The 18675-nt window shown below is 45.6% G+C and overlaps 1 protein-coding gene across 5 annotated transcripts in view; it reads right to left on the reverse strand.

Moving 5' to 3' along the window:
• The window catches only part of LOC135368291 (homeobox protein extradenticle-like), a 295445-nt gene that overhangs the window by 83899 nt on the left and 192871 nt on the right, over nucleotides 1-18675 (reverse strand). For all 5 annotated transcript variants that reach the window (XR_010414738.1, XM_064601469.1, XM_064601471.1 and 2 more), the window contains one exon: nucleotides 10662-10912. Coding sequence is in view for 4 of the 5 variants with exons in the window: in XM_064601469.1 (XP_064457539.1) it covers nucleotides 10662-10912 (251 nt within the window). In the remaining variant the exon portion in view is untranslated. The remainder of the gene's footprint in view (nucleotides 1-10661; nucleotides 10913-18675) is intronic.

Consider the following 18675-nt stretch of genomic DNA (forward strand, 5'->3'; position numbering starts at 1 on the left):
GACCAACAAGAAGATATCAAAACAGAAGACGCGTTCTGATCAACGAACGACGAAACATAGGTTTCACGCCTCGGGTTCGTGAACAGGGCACAACGACAATGAGAGAGGATATACGCTAGGGGAAGAAAATCGAAGAAGAGAAAACGCGAGCAGAACACTACGGAGAAAGATGGATGGAGCGGGCGACCTATCAGACTCAGGCCGCTGTCAATCCGTTCGGGCCGCCGAACCTTCCTCCCCTCCTGCAGTGGGGGGTCCAAGCTGAGTGGGTTTCACGCGGTTTCTGAGCAACCCATGGTCCGATATTTTATTTGGATAATACTGCCGGCCATCAGATGAGGGCCAAGGCATCGTACATGTCGTCTGCTCATTGTCCATAGCAGACCATACCAGACTGTCCGTAACAGACAGAACCATAACGGCGATGTTGTCATTTCTCTGGACATTACCCGGGTACACGGTTGCATTTTTTTTTTCGTATTAAGAACTTGAATGCAGAAACGGGAAGTGAAGTCAAGCAAAACATGTCCGCACGTGGCGGTCTCCTGTAAAGCGTGCTTTCACTGCAATGGCGCAGTGTAGATAGGAGAAGCAATCATGCAATGTGCCGTAATGTTGCTGCGCTGCTGCTGATAAAGCGGGCCTTCGGGGTTTGCTTTGATCCACACTCCATGAAGACAGTGATGTATTGCACTCGTGAGGGTGGTCTAAGCTGGATCGGGCAATGGCAGTGACTAAAAGCACAGGCATGAGCATGTGCACTGTTAAAACAGAACTTCACCACATAGCACGCTCCTAGCCAACCACCATACCGAAATGATATCATTCTGCGTCACGATTCGTTCAAAACAGGGGGAGGAGCCTATCTGCGACAAGCATAATATGTCCCAGATAGGCGCCCCCTCACATTTTCAGCAAATAAAGACACAGAATGATATCATTCGGAATGACGGTTGGCTAGGAGCGTGCTATGTGGTGAAGTTCTGTTTCAACAGTGTGTGCACTCTCACACTCTGCCTACTCTTACGGTCGTCCGCACAGTTTTACACCCTGTGTATACGCCAATTAAACAAACGTAGGCCCATTCTCAGCTCCAGCACCATCGGAAGTCACGCAGCCCGAACTCCTACAAAACGCTTCCAAAAACCAAGTACCTCGTAGTATACCTAGCCATCGGCGCAGTGAATAAACTACATCGATCGTGCAACAATTAACCGATTACATTATAAGCGAATTACTTCTGTATTGCGCAACGGCAAAATGCGTTTCGCATACACAGATGTGGTCGATATGAGATTAACGCACCGACGTTCGTTAACACGCTTGCTTCTGTTGAAATGTTTATTCATATCTATACCTCATCCAGACGGGGCTACTTCGAAAGACATAATCACACTGCCAAAATTTAACCGCCAATTACCGCTAAACAAACTCCCCGAGAGAAGAGTCTAAAATAACCGTTCCTTTTTTTTTTCTTTCTCCCGGACAGATTCCTCACAGGATTGCTCCCGTTCTGCAGTGAATACTTTCCACAGCGCCATAGTAAGGCACAATCACCGAATTTTCCTTCTCACCTAATTTCAAGCGTGAAAAGGACACTAAAAAAAAAAAGAAAAGAAGAAGCAGCAGCGGTGCAAGTAAAGTAAAGTGGCTGCGCCGGCGAAGCGCGTGTCCCTTGGGAGTCCCGAGCAGCGACTGCCCGGACCCGATAATAATGACACACCAGATTAGGTGTCTCTTTTGTGCCTCGCTCCCAGCAGTTTTTTCCCCCCCCCCCCTCCACACACACACATAGGCGATAAGAGCATTGGTAGAAAATCTGGCCAAGTCCAAAGCGTCGTTCTTAGTCCCTTCCGTCATCCAGATGTCATGCTCTATGCCTATATAGTGGGAACGACAATAGGATGTACGTGTACGTGGAAATATGTATGTGTATGCAGGAAGTTTGTTCAGTAATCACGTACTATGCGATGGTGAGGGCTCCTTCACGATATAAGACAGGAAAAAGAAATATTACGTTGGGCAGCGATTGCAGTTTCTAGCACCCTACATTGGAATTACTACCCATTTTAGCATCGAGGACCCTGAAATTTACTCCCTGAGTACTGCAAATATTCTTGTGGCGATGTACCTAGTCCTCAAAATGACTCAAATTACTTCCTTTTCCACAACGGTGGCATTCGTTACAACAACGGCACCTTATTTCGGCGGCTACGAGCGGGATATCTCATCACGTGAAGGGATAATTCACCCAATTGCTAAGAGGAGTTCTGTGAAAGATATAGGATAATATATACGATGGACATCACAGAAACAAGACATTAGGATAGTTGGTACTGTTTCGTGTAGTACTTCAAAATTAAGCGCTAGCGGAACAAGGACAGATGAAGCTGACAGCAAAAAAAGAGTTCTGTATGCTGTCAACTTACCCTGTCCTTGTTCTTTTACCGCTTTTGAAATATGAACCCCACAATGAAGACACATTGTTCAAGAAGATAAATGAAAATTGGACCATGGGTCAAGCAGCGTTTCCATACTTAGAAGTAAAAAGAACTAGTTCATTTAAAGACATACGTGTAGTGGAGGAAAAGTGACAGACAAAAGCAGTAGCCTGAGCTAAGCAACTAATTTTAAAGAGTGTGTCATAGACGAGGCGTACAAAAGGCCTTCCCACTATCGAACCTTTTGCCTGACCCATGAACTGGACATTTCTGGACACGCCACACATAATGCTGAAATACAATGAGAGAGCCCAATATATTTCACGAGGCCCTGGAACAAGGCGGGAAGACTTTGCCGCAACGCATAAAATCGACACCGTGCAACTGCGGGAAAAGTTGCAGACCTGGACACAGAGCCTCCCAGTGCCAGCAGCTATTATAACACGTACCGGAGGTACCAAGAAGAAAAGTAGCAGAGAGAGACTTGCATCCTCGAACGGCGACGTTCATCAAGGAACGGACAGCAACACATATGAAGGCAGACACTCCATTTATATATAAGGGGGGCCATTAGGAAACCCCAGAGAGGATCGGGAGCAGAGTACGTGACATCAGCCGCGAAAAGACTTCGCGAACGTGCCAAAGATGTTAAGGGTAAGAGTCGCTGGAGCGTGCCCGGTCAGTCATTCCGACTCAGAAATGACCGCCCGACGTGGCAAGGACACAAAATGGGTGACGCACACTATTGTCCAGCACGTTGAGTGGACAGGGGCTATACGCGAAAAAAAAAAATTATATATATATATATAAATACGTACACACTTCGCGCACTGTTATTCTCGTTATAGCAGACACGAAGTGACCAGGCGGAAGTAGAGACAGTAAAAATGGCCGGAGGCCAGAGTGGACAATGGAAGGGGGAGTCACGTGATGAATGCGCGATCTGCTTACTGGAAACGATGGAGGACCGAATTAGAAAGCAACTTCTCTATTTTTTTTATTTTTTTATGATGCTGGGGGGAAAAGTGCAGGAGATATTGTCGCCCATTTTGACACGCTCTGCAGTTTTGTGTTGCCATTAATGAAGTGATAACTGCGATGGCTGATACGGGCGTGCAAAACGCTCGAGAAGAAATAATCGGTTGTCAGCGGGGGCGAGACCGCTCAGAGGGCAATGAGAAGAGGGGGTGGAGATATAGTCACAACTGGCGACGCATGAGAAGAAAAAAAGAGATGGAGACAAACACTCTGGATGTTGAACACTAATACGTAACCAGCAATTCGAGGGCATCCATACCGAATAACGATATGCCAGGCTATGTAGCTTCGCAGGGAAAGATGCAATCACAGGCCCCAGCCCATTACCGCTAAAAGAAATTTCTTACTGTGGGAGGACAGTTTGAAGTCGGTCAGTGTAGGGCAGATAGTGCCCCATTCAGTGTTGTTTTACTAACGGTCCGCGTGAACCATGTGCAGTGTCCGCGGGTCGTAAGATACCAGTATTTAGGCACATGTATAAATATTCGAGAGAAGAAGGGTAGCCTATTTTGACGGTCAGCTAATACTGTATCCGCAAGCTGAAATCTACAACGACAGCTTCGAGACTCGCAAGACAAACGACAGAGTCCCCATCCCACATCCCCCTGCTGGGTACCCTTTCATAAACCACCACCCTTCAACTGAACTATATGCAACAGGACGCTATATGAGACCCGTACGTGCCGCATCCGTTCGTCCTTGAGTCTCGCACATCTCGACGACTACCACGAAAGCACGGACACTCACAGAATCCAAACTGCTGCTCATAAACAACGCTATATTATAAATAACAGGGCGCGCAAACTTTCCCTAACCATTCAATCCCGCAACCAATTTCTCATCTTCGAGATAACCTATACAGAAGTCAGATAGAACGTCAGTCAGCCACGAAGAAACGTGATGGAGAATACACCCGACGTTTTGTCTCGCGCTGTACAGTGGCAGGAAAGAGTGTGTCACACGCGAGCAGTTATCGCTCTTCTTACTTAGCATGCAAACAAAGAGCGATCACAGAGAGGAGGAGAAGAAGAGAAAAAAAAAGAGAGAGAGAGAGAGAGGGGGGGGGGAGAAGGGGATGTCGCATTCACTCCGCTTTTTCCCGAAACGTGACTCAGTGGCACGGACCAGAATGCCTCATTTGCATCTTAATAATAAAGAAGGTTCCACTCCCCACACACGCGCGCGTTCTCCATGCCTGGGGTCTTTACCAAATGAGTAACTTCGGGCCTCAGTATTCCCCCTACGCGACCAGACCTGCTTCCTTTTCTCCTCTACGAAGGGACCATGATGGTCACGCTTCTCGGTTAGTGAAGTTAGTAGCGTAAAACGAAGTTGCTGCCGACGTGCGTTACGATAGCCCATTAGATCGTGCTCGACCGCGGCGAATAGCTGGTAGTTGAACGGAACAGCCCAAGCATCACAACATCTTGGTCCAATATTGGACCAACATGGGCAATGTCGGCCCAATAATGGACAACGATTGGACAAAGATTGAACCAATATGGGCAATGTCGGCCCAATATTGGACGATTGGACAGGGACTGAACCAATACAGGCAATGTCGGCCCAATATTGAACAAAGATTGGACCAGTATTGGGCCAGTATTGCCCATATTGGTTCAATATTGGGTTAAGATGTTGTGCTGCTTGGGAGGCGACATAATGGGTGCGTTGATAAACGGAGAACAAATCGAAGTGGGTGATGTTTTCAAACTGGTTACATTTCATTGAAGTGGGCGACCTTCGATACGATGAGCAAAAACGTTTTATGAGCATGCAGCACTATATGATGACAACTGGAAAATTCATAATGGCGAGCGTGCATCATTGGTCAAGCGGGCTCCTGTATCCTCTCGAAAGAAGTGCGAGAAAACCACACATCACAACAATTAAGCCTCCACTTATTTTTTACTTAGTCTTACAAAAACAGTTCGAAATGTTGCGTATGAACAGCCATCAAGCAACCCAAGCAGCACATCTTGAGCCAATATTGGACCAGTATCTACCAATATCCAAGCTGGCAATATAGGAAGTTTCTTTTCTTTTTCTTCGAAATACAACCGCCAGAAGATTTTAAAATCCATTTAGCATTCACCGGTATCGCAAGAAAACATTCACTGGGTAACATGACCGGTTCCTGTATGCTTTCCATTTCAAGTTTCCAAACCTCGCCATCGATGGACTGTATGGTAGCGTCGTAGGGTCACCATATTTTCCAGCGTGTCATGCACATTTATTGTGTTATCTTTCGCCTTCGGCATACTGTGGTATCTGTGATTCGGTTTCGTCTGACATGACACTGATATTCTTCTTCGGTGTGTTAGAATCATGGTGTTCAATCAACAGCAATATCGTATACGTACAGCCTAACTTTAATTTCTCATTTTTAAATACCAATTTAATTACAAATTTGCTGAAGGACAAGAAAAGTGCATGAGGACACCTGTAGAAATGTCAGTGATAAACTCCAGGGAGAACTCGAGCACTGTATATACCCGGTGACGGAAGTGTACATGAAAGCGATGCGCTAAACCAAGGAGCTCCAACCTTGCACTGCCGTGGAAAGTACACGGAATCACCACAGTGATTGCTCAGTCCACTGCAGTATTTTTTTTTCATACATTTTTTTCGGCTAATCCATTTTACTCGATTACCACGAGAGATATCCGCCGTGCCAATCTGCGATATGTACGAGCGCCCTCTCAAGACGCCTGGCAAAAACTACGCGTGCGCGCGCCCGCGCGCGTCTGCTTCGATCCGCTAATTAGGAGCGAACATGAAATCACATGTCCAACTCGAATGACCAATGGAAGAAGAGGCTGGAGCCCGGGGCGGAGTCCAGGCCTACCTGGTGAAGGCGTGGCTCAGAGAGCGCACGGGCTCCGCGCGCGCGCGCGCAAACGTTCATCGCGCGAGGGCGAGTGCGCACGATTGAAACTCGCCGCACCTGGAAGTGCCTGCACAGCATAGGGCGGCTTCGTGAATTTTAGCGCAGAAGAGCGAATACGCCCAGGTATACGTTGTGGTTTGAAGTTGAAAAGGAATAAGACTGTGTTTTATGAGGTCATTCGTCTGGACATTGGTTCATTTACGCGCACTGGTGGAATGTATGCTCCAAAACAAAAAGGAGTAATTTTAGTCCATTTTGGGACTAGCTCCAGTGACACAACTATTAGTTCCAAGAACACAAGTACTATTGAATGCAAGGAAGTTTATGCCAAGTTCAGCGACCTGCTGCTGGCCAGTGCCGAGGAGTAAATTTTTGGGTCAGGGGAGTAAAATGAGGACTTGAGGACTAACTGCAATCGAGAGGGTCTATACAAGCTGTAACTGCTCCCCAATTTTTTCCATTTCGAGCGTCTGACAAATACTGTGCGACAAATACAAATCTACACGAGGACAATGACTGCATGTGATATGTAGTGCAGGGAAGAAGCCTGCGTGCATGCAGGAGTACCTTACACTCGGACCCCATCCGCGAAGTAACTGATGCTTACGTCCAGTGATGGGCAAAGTACCTCAAAATTATACTTAAAGTAAAGTACCAAGTACCTGGCGACATTAGTACTTCAAGTACAGTACAAAGTACCCAATTCCAAATGTACTTCAAGTAAAGTACAAAGTACTAGGCAAAGTACTTCAAGTACTCATCAAGTACATTGCCAATTTAATTTGTAACACTTTGCATTTCACTGTTTAGTATCTGTGTCTTGCATTTTTGTCAAAACTTTAGCGGGTATTCTTGACAAATGCTCTGAAGCCATAAAGTCCTAAGTTAAGTGCTAACCCGTGAATATGAACTTCATCAGATGTCATAATTTGCAGTAATGTGTAGAGAGGTAATCAGTCAGCTGTGCTGTGATTATGCAAAATAGTATTATGTCCTGACTGATCCAAGATCACACGCCTGGTGTGGTGTTCCAGTACTAATCTTCTGCTATAACAGGCTGGGAAACTTCAAGGGGAAAAAGTACAAGCAAACATAGATTATATATTTCTGGGCATTCCTTGATGCTTTTGGAAATACAACATGTTCAAAAAAAAAAAAAGAATATGAAGAAAGTAAAAAAGGATGAAGCACAATGTAAGCCTTCATTTTTATACGATTGTGATCTGCAGTAACGTAATGTATGTGACCAATTAAAAAACGTAAAACGTAAAAATGAAAGCATGTGTGTCTTTCAGAGTGTTCATCATGTAATGCAATCACACATATAATGTGATGCCAAATGATAATTAATTGCCAATGAAGGAAACAATATAAAAAAGCATAAAACCCTCCACTGGGAGAACTGAAATGACAATGGACCAAGTCATTGCGCTGCTGGTCACAGTGTTCATTCCATTCGTTTTACATAATCATATACTTTTTCAACATTTCAAACTTCTCAACAATAGATTTGCTTCAAGAAATATGCTCTTTAAAAGCACAAAAATCATATTTGGTAAAATGTCAGACTGGGACTCTTGGTACTGCATCCCACTAAAAGCGCTAAAATGACGACAAGACGACGAAAACTCAGAGATAGCCCTATCTGTGTGTTTTCGTCTTCTTGCTGTCATTTTAGAGCTTTTAGTTGGGTGCATTTTTTATACTCTTTTGTGATTTTTTTGTCTGCAGTCCAAGTTTGGGTACTTGAGTACTTGATGGGAAAGTACTCGTAAAAAAGTACTTGAAGTACAGTACAAAGTACACGATTTAAAATGTACTTAATGTAAAGTACAAGTACACGGAAATGTACTTAAAGTACTACTTGAGTACTTGGTACTTCAAGTACTGCCCATCACTGCTTACGTCATAGTAGAACAGTTCCTTTAAACCGTGCTTACGTCACACCCTGACGACATCGCTCGCACTGGTCAGGTGGGCTTTCGAACGTGAGACAACGCGGTTCATCTGCTACAGCAGCGCGCTGGCGAAATAGACAACCTGCCGGGCAACTGCAAAACTATTTATCTTCTATTTATCTTCATATTAAGTTTCCTGCATCTACCGAGGCTTTATGCGAAAACCCCCTACATCCACAACTAATGGTGAAGTAACAAGCACAATCGATTGAGAATTCTAACCCGCGCACAGCACTGCAGCAGTGATATCTGCACGTCAGCAAACCTGAGGAGGAGGGAATTCTTCCGTGTACCGCTACACTAATACAGAAAGGAGCAAAACATTCCCACACATAGATAGCACGCAGCTCCCCCCCCCCCCCCCCAAGACAAAAGGCGTGAGAACGACGTACACGTCGAAGATGTTCTCGCCCATCAATCTATGGCACGAAGAGTCGACCGAGCGACGCGGAGCTCATTCGTGCATGCACACCTATTACATTCGACGCAGAAAAGTGAAAAACGTCAAAACGAACAAACTTTTCAAAACAACCTCACGATGCGACGTGGGAAATGATCCCTGCCGTTCGTCGCTTCTTGACGAATACAAGGGGACGTTTACATTTTTATTGCCACGTGAACGTATACGATACGTGGATGGGACGTACATATAAGCTACGTACACGACGGGTACACGCGTGCTTCCTCATGCAAAGTTTGCTTTGAGCGTGATATAAAATAAAAGTACAGTCGCGGTGTTGTTTTTGCGTTGCTCAGTGAGCTGTGATCGTTCGTTCTGTATGACGCGCAGAACTGCCGACATCTACAGCTGAGGATTTGACGGAAAAGTATCGTGTATCGTGGGAGATACCACACGAACGTATCACATCCGAATTACTTGTGCTGCAGTTCCTCGTCCTGATATGCGCAGCTTTAAAGAATATGTTCCAGCGAGAGGGAAACATCGACTACCCCCGACAGCGCACACTAAGAAAAAGAAGGGAGAATAAATTGAAGAGTAATTACAGCTTCAAGACCCTAAACAGTAAATATGCCCCATTTTTGTCACCTGACCCTAAAATTTACGCCCCCAGGACTACAAATGGTCCCCGAACTCCCCATAAACGTCCGTGTATTTGGTCCCGAAAGTAACTTATAGTTGTACCAATGCAACAATAGTTCACAACCATTTTTCCCTTATAGACTGCGTGCTCGAAACGCGTCTCGCATGAACAATTTCCCTCACAACGCGAAAGTGGAAGCCTTCAGTCTTCAATAGTAGAATTTCCCCTTTTTAGCCTACTGATGGAAAGAGAGAGAGTGAGTGGGTGAGAGAGAGACAGAGAGAGAGAGGGAGAAAAAGAGAGACCAAAGATGACAAAAAGTACATTATATTATTCGACAACTGTATGCGACGAAGCAAATTAGGCGTCTCTTCCGAACACTCTCTCGAGCTCGACAGACTGCACACGTGTACGCCTCGCTTGACAGTGCAGTTCACTGCAGCGTCTCAAAAGCGATCAGTTCGCTCCATTCCCCTCCTTGCAAGATGCGGACAAAGAGAGAGTGAAGAGAATAATTTTTGCGTAATTCCGTATTCGCATTTCCTCCGCATGTAGCTCTGAGAGTCGCGAATTTTCAACGCCCGTTCAAAAAAAAAAAAAAAAAAAACAGCGTACATTTCTTCCCCAAAAATTCATTATCGGCAAAAAGCGGGTATACCACAACGAAACTTCCCGTTCTTTTCCCTCCCATATCAAATCGAGAAGGCCGGGTGGATTGAACGCGTTCAACAGGGCCCCATTATTCCCTCGAAAATACCGGTCCTTTTTTATTATTATTATTATTATTATTATTCCGTTCTCAAAGCTTCTTTTCCCGAAAGCAATAGATGCAGACGGGTCTCGGGAAAACTGACGACACGCAAGCGGGTCAATTCGATTAAACTTGAAAATGGATACGCCCACAATTCTGCCCCAGTAGCATATCCAAGAAGAAAACAACTTCTCAGGCAAGCAACATCGTTTAGGTGGGCGAAAAGCTACGAAAAAAATCGTGGTTACCAGCGACTGCGTAACAAACTAAAAACGGTCACGCAAACTTTCGTCTTCATGTATTTCCTATGCGCTAAACCGGTGGGGATGGAGGCGAAAGTTTGCGTGGTCGTATTCATTTTGTTACACAGTGCCTGGTAACCACAATTTTTTTCGTAGGTTTCTCTGGCATAAATTCTTTACTCTGAGGAGGTATCACGTCTTGAACGAAAATGTGACCGACCTTTCAGAGCGCCCACCTTGCAGTAGGTGGCGCTGACGCAACCCGCACACTGAAAAAAACTAAAAAATTCCGTCTCACCTGTTCGTACTTCTCAAGTTCCTGGTGGTAGATCTGTCGGATCTGCGCCAATTTTGCTCGGTAGTCGGAGTGTTCGATGGCGTTCTCGGGCTGTCCCCCAGCCGATGCGGCGGCGGCCGAAGCGTTGGCCGCGGCGCCAGCGCCGCCGCCCTTCTCAGGCCCCGCAACCCCTTCGGCGATGAGCATGTTGTCCAGTCGCATGAGTTGTGGGTCGGGGGGTTCTTCTTCTTGCGTGTTCCGTAAGCTTAACACTGAAACACACAAAAAGAGAACACGTCGTATGTAGATACCAACATATCTGACATTCACGCTGTACAGACAAAAACTAATACGAAATCCCTCACGCACCGAACACATGCAAAAGCACATGGGGGTTTGCTTTTCTTCTTTCACAGTATTTTTTGCTGCCATTTTTTGTGTGATTATGCAATCAGTTATATTGTATTATTATTATTATTAGCTAATACACTTAATATATTAAGTGCGTCGCTATTCCTTTTTCTTTACTATTGTCCGTACTTATTGTACAGCATACGCTTACGCATGTACTAACAGCATACGCTTGTTACTCATTATTCCGCAAGCTGCAACGGTAGTTTTGGGCTTCCCAGCCAAAGTAACCTGTGTACCTAATTAAGCTGAAGCGAATATAAATGCGGACGAATACGTGCTCCAGATACATTATAAATGCTCAGAACGGAGAAAGTTCTGTGCGCGTTAAAAGCTCGCACCTTCTTTTGAACGCAATTTCTCCAAAATTCTAGAAAGTAAACATATTCCATTCATTTTACTCAAGCAGACGCGCAGTAAAGCCCTCCATTAGTTACACCCCATTAATATAGCAATTCTCCGAAGGCGCGTACAATACATTCCCGTTACAGGAACTATAGGACAGAACGGACAACTTAACGTTTAGATGGTACGGAGCGATAAACCTCTCGTAACAATCCCCGCAATCATCCTTTATCGAACTTTTACAATTTCAAGCGCACACAAAACACCGCATTCTAAATTGCACGGAACACGCATTCAAAACATTGTCCCTCAAAGCGCGCAGGCTCCGGCTGCACAATCTGTCCTGCGAAATCGACCCCGAATTCACGCTGTTATACGCGAGTACACCTTTGAATGCACGGAAGCCTGCCTAACTATAAACACGGCGAGAACGCAACCGCTCCAAATTAGTCGAATCCATCACGCGCGCGCGCGCCAAGGAGACTCGGTTTGTATAAAGCGCGCTCGTAAACTAAGGCGCGCGAGCGATTAAGGAACAAACTTTTTAATTACTCGCAAGAAAGCATTTGCTCGGCTCACGCGCGCGCCGATCCGTCTCCCGCGGAAACCGAGACCTGCGATCAAAGCACTCTATCCTCGACGCGCAAAACTTTCGGAAGATGCAAAAGATGCTTAGCCATTAATAACAAGTAGACTGTCGAGTTTTGAATAAAAGGACGGAAGATGTTGTCGCGGTACGAACGGGGGGGGGGGGTGTATACGGATGCAGCCCCCAAGAGGGGAGGACTAAAAGCGTGGCGGCGGAGAGCCGGCCAATTTTGCGGGTTCGTATACTCTTGTTTGCCGGCGTTGATGCAAATGGCTCCAGTGTAGAAAGTGGTACACTCTAAGAAGAAAAGGAGTAAGCTGGGAGTGAGATCCAGCTTCTAGTTCCCCAGATTGTCATTCCTCCCTGTTCTAGTCCCATTTCCCCCCCCCCGTTTTTTTTCTCTAGCCCCTTGTTTTTTCCCCGTTCGTGATGTACCAACTTGCCCATACTATTGCCTTAACTCTAGCCCCTTGATGCTGAAATTTGCGCGTCCAGTAGACCATATAGACCATATTCATTCACCGCATCACCACCAGCAATATGGGGTAGAGTATCGACCCTGGCGATGAAACTCCCCATTCATCAACTCACAATAAAGATGCTGTTGTTTGTTAGATGTCGCATCAACTGCCATGCCTTTGAGTATGGTCTGATGTGACCGTTTATTTATTTATTAAATAAATAAACCGAGACGCCCTACACCTTCTAGCGCCTGACGCATTTCGTCCCACAAAACGACTAATGGCTGTGGCAGTGCGTGCAGTACACACACACACACAAAAAAAGGACTATCGTTGCTCCTCTTATTCTTATAGTGTGTAGATGGCATTAGCTGAGCTGAAAATTACTTATCGAGTCAGCATAGGCCGCTGAAAGTAAACTGAAGAGTCACATGTCCGACTGATTCGCATGAACAGCACAGTTTGCACAGAGATACAAACGAACTAGGCGCACCTGTCAAGTGTTTCTCTACACTTTAAGGCAGTGAGAGAAAAAAAAAGGGATTTAGGGACTACATTTGCCACAGTCACTATATACACTTCCAAGGCTACATGCGCGGAAGTTCATGCGATGGTTAGGGACGATTTGTAAGGCTGGAGAGAGTAAATATCAGGGTGAGGCGACTGAAAACGTGGCGGTAACTGCAATCTAGGCGACTAAAAGCTATAACTGCTCAGCAATTAACTTCCTTATGTTCCCTTGAGTGTACGTACGTCTGCTGGCGCTGCCCGCTGTGCAAAAACTTGTCCCCCGGCTAGAAACAGTGTGGCACAGATTATCCGAACTTGCGCGTTGTGTTGCGCTAAGAGCCCCGACTATATACGACATACGCAATGCATACATACATACATATCAAATCAATCAATTACAAATCTCAAATGACGAGTGATTTTGCTCTCGATCTTAATATTTCGCAATTATACTGACGCTGTTATCTTAAAAATGAGTTGAAATAGCTCACACTTATCAACTGCACCGAGGCTGATACGCCCGTATATGTAGGCCTGGATAAAATCAGAACTACTGCAAGACGCTAACGAAAAACACGACGTATTATCGGTGAGAATAGACGAAGGCAAAAAGCTAGACATAATCGAGCGCGTGAGCAACGCAACCGGGATCCCAGCGCCGCGTCCAGTGATCAACGCTGACTCACAGGGAGGAGGGATCGGTCAGACAAGCGGCCTGTCCGCAGCAGCTGACCTCAGCTCCGCCGAATCTCCAAGGAAGAAAATTGCGCGCCATGACCATGAAGAAAACGAGGCTCGGTTTCATTGCAACTCGATATCTCAACAGCTCTGTCGTTTCCTACTTCCTGATAAGAACGTACAAGATGTTACCACGAGAATGATTATAGTATCTCAAATTAGAAAAAAAAAAAATGATTCCGGACTTTTGAAAACTTCAAAATATAACTGAATTGCATCTTTGTTTTTTACGTTCACACAATAAGGAAAAAAAAGGTAGTCGATTGAGGAGCACGTAGCAGTTTCTGTCAGTTCCAGACGAATGTCGGCACAGTTCCCCCTGAAGTCGGCCCAGGACGCATACTAACCCCCCCCCCCTGTCCCCCACTCCTTCCTGCTGTCCTCTCTCCACATCTGTACGTCCCTCATAGCCACAGTTGCTTCGCGGTGATAACACGGAATCAAGAAAAGAAACAGAACTTCACCACATAGCACGCTCTTAGCCAGTCACCATCCCGAATGACATCGTTCTGGCCCCCTGATTGGTTAGAAATGGGAGGCGTGCACGTTTTTTGGAACACTTATGCAGTTCCAAAAAAAGGCGTACGACCCGTGCTTTCCACAAATCGGGGGTGAGAAAGGTATCATTCTGTGCAGTGGTTGGCCTTCACCGTGCTATGTGGTGAAGTTCTGTTTTTAGAGTGTATAGTTACTTCAGATCCTGAATTTTGCTCCTCAGCACAGCGAAGAGCGCTTAAACTTCACATCTACTTCCATTCTGTGAGGTTGTAGCAACGCAGTCCCTAATCTAATCCACAAAAGCACTATAACTGCATCCTTTTTTCCTTAGAAATTTCAACATCGTAGATAACAAAGGGGAGAAACTTTTAATATGTGATGGGAAGCGACCAATATTTAGCCACATACAGTGTAAAGACTCAAAAATGAAGACCTATTTGCATAGTTATGCCAGTATATGACATGCAACCGAGCCATCGGGTTCAGCCAGGCAAGTCATCTTCAAGTGGATTTTGGCAATTTTATAAATTATGTTGTCGGCTTCACTGTCAATTGTCCTAGCTTCTGCTGTAACCTATGTCCCTCCCCTCTTCAATACTTTAAGCCCTGAGGGTAAATAAAAAATAAATAAATTGTCAAGGTGGTCACTACAAGGTGGTATCTACGTAACAGATGTGACCATCAACATGTGGATTAAGGATGAGATCATCACCGGATCAAACACGAATCATCAATAAACGAGCAGTATAAGGACACCTCATTTGCGAAACGGCCAAACTTCTCTAATATCATAAGTAAAGTAGTTGCACGTGCGCTGTTTTTTTTTTTTTCCTCTCTAAATGAGTTTTGTTAAGAACCAAGAAAATTCGTAGAATGCATATAAGCTGAAACAATATACAGTGCACAATGCAAAGGACAATGCCGGACAACACAAAAGTCAAGCACACACACGCACAAAAAAAAGAAACACCTGTGTTAACAAGCGCCCCGCGCAGGGATGGTTAAAAAAAAGGACAAAACAAGAAAAAAAAAAACGAGTGCGACATACAATCTTGCAACGCAGAAGGCATCATCCATCAAGCCAGCAACGTCCATGATATTAAAAAATATATAAAAAACATGACGCGAAGAGGCCACTTATATCTCGCAGCATATTCAAAGCTCGTTATCTAAACATCACTTGTCCGCTCCTATGTCATTCACGCGACGCCTAGATTGCTCATTTCTGAAACGCCTGATAAAGACGTTATATTCCGAATAATAATCGTTAAAAAAAAAAGAGGGAAGGGGGAGCATTCAGCTGATTAAAAAAGAAAATGACTTTTTTCTTCTTCGCTTCATCAGACTGTATAAAAAAGGGGGGAATCTAACGACACATAGCTTTTACGAAGTTAATTCCAGAGAATGGACTGGATGTCATTATCTAGCAGCCAATACGATCCCATTGAAGGAAAAAAAAAATCATTTTCAGATAATAGAACCACCTCGAGTATGCTCGCATTAGTCCTCACGAGTCCGTTATATGTATATTTCTCTTCCGCACGAACGACAGAAGTCGACTCATGAAAGAAAAAAAAATGAAGGAGAAAAAAAAAAAAAAACACTGCACACCAGACCATCTCACGAAAAAAAAAAAAAAACTAGAAAAAGGGGAAAGGAGGAACAGGGGTTGCGAGAGCGCGGGATCCACCTGCTGGCAACAACATTACGGCCGACAAGTTTTGCAACGCGCCACAGAGCTCCGAGTAAAAGAGAGAGAGAGCAAGGACAGGACCAAAAAACACGCGCACTCACACAAAAACGCGTAATCTCGTTTTTTTTTTCTCTCTTCTTCTTTATCATCCCTTCTTCTTTACACCCGCAGTGTTCATGGCGGTTGCTCCAATTTCCTCTGCAGTTATTCCTCTTTTTTCTTGTTCCTTACGCCCCATACCCATCCATTTTTTTTTTCTTTCTTTCGCGGCTATTAATTTCACGAGTTACATCACCGCGCTCGTCGTCTGCTACTAATTCGGAAATGAAAGGCACCTTTCTGGAATAGCGTTAAGAATCAAGATGAAGTTCAAAGCGCAAAAGAACCGTGTGGTAGTATGAGGAAAAAAAGAGAGAAAGAGAGAGAAGAAAAAGATGCGAATATATCTGATAAGAACTCGCTTTTGTTACGCGTGTCTGACGCACAGGTGACTATCTCTTTCGATGCGCGAAGAAGCAGGACGCAAGTAAAAAGAACAAAAAAAAAAAACCAAGGTAAGTAGGGGATGCAGAGCAGCCACTTTACACTAAGAAGGCTCCTAACGGCATCGTTAGAAGCCTCCTGGCGACGCTCATAAAAAGCGAAGCGTGCGGGTGCCCAGGAGTGCCTAATGTACTCTCGGCCATCAGACGCACGCAGCTTTACGGTGTTGCAGCAGCACGGCGGCCGCAGCCTCTCATGGTCCTTTGATTTACGGCCCCCCCCTTTCTCTCAAAGAAAGCCGTAAAGGAGTTCACGTGTGACGCCACACCTCCACGCGGGATCACCTCTTCTGTCTTCCTATTTATTTTGGGGAAAGCGACGGCTAAACGTCACTCCTCGTTGTAAGTGCGACCAGTGGACCTAGTTGGCAGTTTTACTAGATAGGTGCACGGGTAGCGTTATGATCGTGCCAACATTCTTCAGAATTCCACCGAACTTCACAACATAGCGCGCTTCCAGTCAAGCACCACTCCGAATGATGGCGCTGATGTTTATTTTTTTATCACGAGGAGGCGCCTATCTCGCGTAATTTGTCACAAAAGCGCGTACACCTCTCAATTTCTGGGCAGAAAACTGTGTCATATATGATGGTGGTTAGCCAGGACCGTGTTACAGGCGGCGAAGTCATGTTGTGTGTGTGTGTGTTGTGTGTAAATGTGTTAGCTAACGGTGCTTGCCGGGGGTATACAACGATACAAAAAGAAAAGCACCAGCGACCGAACCGTAACAGTATTAGGTATATTATGCAACGATATTCGGTGAAGCACTTTTGGTGAGGAAGGAATTTAAATATCGACCGATGGTGTCGTATCAATGGCAGAACAAAGGAAAAAACAAAAGAAACAAAAAAAAAAAAAACAAGAAAACGAATAGAAGACTGAACAGGTAAAGTGTATCTTCTTAAAATGTCTTTACTCCTGCCAGTGGACGCTTCTAGGACGTGATGATGTGTAAAACATGCCACAGAGTATTTGCATAGCCCGGAAGAAGAACAGTCCCTGTTCGAAAAATACTGACGGCTCTCATCCTCAGGCTCCAGGATTCTCCCCCCCCCCCCCCGCCCCACCTCCCCGCCCCTCGAATACCTGCCAGAAAAGGAGTAACCATGCAAGCGCGCACACCTACTCCAAGGATCCCGTCCTCCCCCGTCGAGATGAAAACCCTGGAAATTTCATCATATATAATATATCCGAGGAAACCCACAACCTCATTTTCACCGTGACTCCTGCATGTAAGCGCGATACGTTGGGCACAGAATTATACGCGATAATAAAACCCACAACACACTCGCATCCGACGGAACGAGGAGCGAAGCCGCTGAAACGGCAAAACCGTCGACAGGCTCCCACAGTGCCCTCGCCTCCTTTACCTTCCGACCACAACAGACACAAGAACGCACGGATCTCCCAACCTTCCTTTCTGGTGAGAGATCCTTTTAAACCGACCACTAAGACCCTCCCGAATGGAAGTAAGGCCCTTTAATATAAACGCACGCTCTAATACGTCCGACCGACCGACCGGGCTATTTCTCTCGCGTGAGCCCCGAGCCCGGTCGAAAACCGGCCGGGGACATACATCACGCCGAAGGGCAGAAAAATAAATAAATCGTGCGCGAGCCATTCAGGCCACGAGCGATGAAATCGGCCGAGCTGACCGCCAGATTTCAAGCTCAGCCGTCCGCGCTGATCACCCTCCTCTCCCACGCAGCACGCGTCAACGGTTTTGTCGCTGGCCGGCCACGAAGGCCTACGGTCCGCTGACGAAGAAATTCGGCCTGCCATTACTCAGGTCCTTTCTTCTTCCTCCTCTTTTTTTTTTTTTCGGCCGCATTACGCACGCCGGACCGCCCGGGATTGGATCCCGTCTTTTGTTGATTTCCCCGCAATTTCTTGTTTTGGCATTAGCCAGCCAATCTGAGAGGTCTGCCCCGGATAGGATCAAAGTTGGTTGCGCGAAAAAATAAAATATATAAATAAGACGTTTCTTGTATGTAGTTTGTGGACTCACCGGGAGGTGGGTGCATGGATGAGTAACTACACTAGCTAACCTCCAAGAACGAAACGGTCTTCCGCAGTGAACAGTCACTATGCTCACTATCCCCCTTCACCTCGTGCAAAAATGTCAGTACCTGGCTGGCGGACAGCTCTTTTCGAACTCCGTACACTGCACGCTTAAAACACAACTTCACCCACATAAAAAAACAGTTTGGAGTCATCTGCCATTCAGAATGCTATCGTTCTCTCCCCT

This window comes from Ornithodoros turicata, chromosome 9, assembly GCF_037126465.1.
Source record: "Ornithodoros turicata isolate Travis chromosome 9, ASM3712646v1, whole genome shotgun sequence".
Lineage (NCBI taxonomy): Eukaryota > Metazoa > Arthropoda > Arachnida > Ixodida > Argasidae > Ornithodoros > Ornithodoros turicata.